Genomic DNA, 4,508 nt, shown 5'->3' on the forward strand with positions numbered 1-4,508 from the left:
TTTCTTTTCCTTTTGCAGCGCCAGTGATGGAACCCAGGACCTCATGCATTCTGGCCAAGCACTTTACCACTGAGCCTTGCCTCTGAAACCGAAGTTTTTATTTTATATTTTCTGCAGTACTAGGGATTGCACCCAGGGCCTTCATTCTTGAGCTATAACCCCAGCCCTTTTCGTCTTTTTTCCCAAGACAGGGTCTTGCTAGGCAGTTCAGGCTGTCCTTGAACTCACTATGTAGCCCCGGCTGGCCTCGAACTCGAGGTGATTCTCCTGCTTCAGCCTCCCAGAGTGCTGGGGTTACAGGCATAGACCACCATGCCTGGCTCTAAAACCTGTTTTTGGGTGCAGAGAGTACAATGAAAATCTGCTGTAAGTATTTCTTTCTCTGGGATGAGGGCACCACCCCATCTGTTCAATTAAGAAAACCATTCTCACAATTCGGAGCGCCTTCCGTTCTGCATTTTTAAGCAGTACTGGGGATCGAACCCAAGGCCCGGAACAACTTGACTGCTACATCCCCACCTGTGCCACAGGGACAAGAATTCCTAGGGAGTCAGGTCTAGCCGCTCAGGTTCCTCCCACTGGTTCTCACCAAGTGCGCTCCTCTGGGTGGGGCCAGCTGGAGCTTCGGCTGAGCCTAGGTCCCTTTTTCTCCGGCCTCCTCCTTTTTCTGATCATCTTCCTGGGTTTGTTTCAGGACACAGTCTCCGCTCTTAGTGCTGAATATGCTCAGCACACCCGGCTACAGCCCACGTTTGAAGACGCCGATGCCCACACCTGGTTTGCACCCATCACGACCTTCCATGGCCATCGTCTCACTGTCTAGACCCTGTCCTGCAGCCGGGGGAGCGGGGGCTGGCACTCACCCGGGCGCCCCCGGAGGGCTGGTGGATCATGATTCGGGAGTTGGGAAGCGAGTGGCGCATGCCAGGGCTGCCGGCGGCCAGAAGCAGGGAGCCCATGCTGGCGGCCTGGCCCACGCACCACGTGCAGATGGGGTTCAGGATGTACTGCATCGTGTCGTAGATGGCCAGCCCCGCAGTCACCACACCACCTGCGGGCAGGAGGGCGAGTGAGGGCTGTGCCAGCGCCCCCTTCCATCCTGTCCCTGGCAGTGGGGAGGGGCTGTCCTTTACAGCGGGGCACAGACAGAACCTCCTCTGCACGGGGACAGGTGACAGGGGACACAGGACAGGACAAGGTCGTCCCTGCACCAGAGCCAGGTGACTACTGTCACACACGCATATGCGGCCTGGGGACAGATCTACCACATTTCCTAAAAAAGCCGGAAACCAGACGAGAGCAGGGGTGAGAGGGAAGGCGCCGCAGGCAGCCTGCTCGCCGCCCGTCATCAGCATGGCCTTGGGCAACTTACTCAGCCTCTCTGAGCCACGTGGATCGGAGGTACCCGCAAGGACAAGAACACTCACAAACAACTCAGCACAGGAAGTGATCAAAATGACCTAGTCTTGGGGGCTGGGGATTTAGCTCAGCGGCACAGCGCCTGCCTGGCAAGCGCGAGGTTGTGAGTTTGATTCCGGGTACCAGAAAAAAAGAAAAAAAATGATCTAGTCTTTTTTGGAGGTGGGCACAATCTACCCGCTTACTTATTTTTGCAGGACAAGGTACTGAATCCAGGTCTCTCGCCCTGCATTGCACTTCCAGCCCTTTTCATATTTTTTATTTTGAGACAGCATCTTGCTAAGTCACTAAACTGGCCAGGCTGAGCTCATGCTGCCGATCCTCTTGCCGCAGCCACTAGGATTGCAGGCCTTGGCCTTCTTGCCCGGCTTAGTTTTTTGAGACAGGGTTGCACTACACAGCCCATGCGGGCCTTGCACTCCCTATGTAGTCCAGGCTGGCCTCGAAGTCATGATCTCTCCGCCTCCGCCTCCTGAGGGCTAGGATTACGGGCATGTGCCACCATGCCCAGCTATCTACTAATTTTAAAGGGATGACCAGGTCAAATTGGCAAAACACTTTATGTGGGATCAAAGAGGCTACATCGCATGGCATGAATTTAGCTGTTGGTTTGTGAACCTATACTTTGTGTGAACCTACATTTCAAAGCAAGCTATAGGACAGGTGTGATTGTACAAGACTGTCACTCCGGCACTCAGGAGGCTGAGGCAGGAGGGCCATCATGATTTCGAGGCCGGCCTGAGCCACACAGTAAGAACCTATCTCAAAAACTAAAAGCAGCCTGGCATGGTGGCACACACCTGTAATCTTATCCCTCGGGAGGCTGAGGCAGGAAGATCACCATGAGTTCGAGGCCAGCTTGGGCTATACAGTGAGACCCTGTCTCAAAAAATAAAATAAAACAAAACAAAACAACCAAAAAGCAAAAACAAAAGGAAGGCTCCTCTTGGTGGTTTCAAGACACTCAGGGGTCCCCAGGGGAGGACACCCTGAGCTAGGGATGTCAGTCCTGAGTTCCTCAGTGCCCCTTGGAGAGCACCCAGCACCCAGGGAAAGCCCCACTCACCAGGGCTGTTGATGTACATGTGGATGGGTTTCTTGTTGCTCTCGGACTGCAGAAACAGGAGCTGCGCAATGACCAGGCTGGCAACGCTGTCATCGATCTGCAGGTGGGGACATGGAGGCATCCCCAGATTGGGGGTGGGAGAGAGATTTAAGGGAGGGTTTTTCGGGGGTTGCTGGGGATGGGTCAGGACACCAGGAAGGGAAATCAGATGCCAAATAAGAAGCGAGGGGAAAGTCAGAGTCAAGTCACGCACACCAGCACTCTGGGAGGCTAAGGCAGGAAGATGGAAAGTTTGTGCCCAGACTGGGCAACTTAGTGATTTAGCAAGACCGTGTCTGAAAACAAAAAGTAAAAACGGCTCGGGATTTAGCTCAGTTCGAAGGTCCTGGGTTCAATCTCCAGCAAAGACCCCCCCCTCAAAAAAAAAAAAAAAAAAAAAGAGGGGATCAAAAAAGAAGGGATCAGGACCGCGGCGTGGTGGTGCACGCCTCTAATCCCAGCACTGAGGAGGCTGAGGCAGGAGGATAGTTGTGAGTTAGAGACCAGCCTGGGCTACAAAGTGAGCTCAAGGCCAGCCTGAACTGCATAGCGAGACTCTGCCTCAAAAAGACAAAAAAAAGCGGTGGGGTAAGGGGGTCAGGAACAATTCAGGACATAGGGCGGGGGGCACTAGGGGTGTAGTCGGGACCCAAGGAGTTTGAAGCACAAGGCAGTCTCAGGTCAGAGTGGGTGGGGACAGGGACTGAAGCATAGGAATGGAAGAGCGGTCCTAGGGGTCGGGGAGGTCGTCAGGGATGGGGGGTCCCGCCGGCGCTCACCGGGCCCATGACGCATACGATGCGCTCCCGCAGCAGCCGCGAATAGATGTCATAGGCGCGTTCACCGCGACCCTGGAGTGCAGAGACGGAGGTGAGACGTCGGGGGACCCGCAGTCCCCCCAGCCCTGGCCGTGTCCCCACCGGGCCGCTGTACCGTCTGTTCCACCACGATGGGAATGAGCGGGAGGGCCCGGGCCGCCGTTGCGTGCAGGCTCCGCCGCAGGGCCAGGTCGCTCCCGAGTATCCGCCGAGGCGGCACGCGAACGGCGAGGCGAGTCCCCAGCACGGAGAACTTGACTGCCGCCACCCGGAGCTCCCGCACTAACATTCGGGGCCACATGCCTGCGCCCGCCTTCCCGGCTTCCGTCCGATGGCGAAACTACGAGGCCCGGCATGCCTTGCGCCTAAGGCGCATGCTCGCTAGGCCGCCCACGTGAGGGGGATGGGAGAGCAAGGTTAGGAAGCGGAGCGAGTCTAGGGGCGGGGTCAGGGTAGGAACCAGAGAAAGGAGAAACGCCTGGAGGCCCTGGGCAGCTTTTAGAGCGGCCGGTTCGAGTCCCCTCCCGAGTCTTTTGTTATTTATGTTTCTTGAAGGGTTGGATGGCAAATATTTTATTTTATATTTAGAAAAGTTTTACTAGGGCATGTTTGCATTACATCCTGTTTACGTTCCTTGTGTGGAATCGGCGCGTGTGCATAACGAGTCCCTTCTCATTTGACAGGGTTCTCTCTCCCAACCTCCTACAATCTGTCTTCTACTTTGCGCATTGCTTGTATTATGGGTTTCTCGTATGAGAGAAACCATGTGGTACATAAGCTTGTGTGCCTGATTTTTTTCCTTGAACATTATGATCTTTAGGTGCATCCGTTTTCCACGTAGAGACTCAAGTTTGTCTTTCTGGCGTAGTAGTACTCCACTGTGTATATACCACATTTTCTTTATCCATTCCTCTGCTGATGGACGTGCAGGCTGCTCCGGGGATTTAATGTTGGCGTTGTGCTGCCATCAATGCGGGTGTGCATGCATCACTGTAATATGACGTCTTGAAGGGGCATAGCTGGGTCAAATGGAGTTTCTAGTTTTAATTTTTTGAGGGATTTCCATACTAATTTCCACAGTGGTTGTGCTAGTAACAAAATGGAAGCCTCCCCCAACCGCAGTCCTGTAGCATTTATTATTTGATTTCCTGACCATAGTCATTCTT

At 54.3% G+C, this 4,508-nt stretch overlaps 1 protein-coding gene across 1 annotated transcript in view; it reads right to left on the reverse strand.

The window, feature by feature from the left end:
• The window catches only part of Clpp (caseinolytic mitochondrial matrix peptidase proteolytic subunit), an 8,515-nt gene extending 4,872 nt beyond the window's left edge, over window positions 1–3,643 (reverse strand). Inside the window, exons 1-4 of the mRNA XM_005405726.2 lie at window positions 3,458–3,643; window positions 3,304–3,375; window positions 2,486–2,582; window positions 864–1,051 (exon numbers count right to left, since the gene is read on the reverse strand). Of these exons, the coding sequence (XP_005405783.1) occupies window positions 864–1,051; window positions 2,486–2,582; window positions 3,304–3,375; window positions 3,458–3,643 (543 nt within the window). The remainder of the gene's footprint in view (window positions 1–863; window positions 1,052–2,485; window positions 2,583–3,303; window positions 3,376–3,457) is intronic.
• Between the last annotated feature and the right edge of the window lie 865 nt (window positions 3,644–4,508).

The sequence above is a fragment of the Chinchilla lanigera genome, unplaced genomic scaffold (genome assembly GCF_000276665.1).
Source record: "Chinchilla lanigera isolate Chin_1 unplaced genomic scaffold, ChiLan1.0 scaffold00094, whole genome shotgun sequence".
NCBI lineage: Eukaryota > Metazoa > Chordata > Mammalia > Rodentia > Chinchillidae > Chinchilla > Chinchilla lanigera.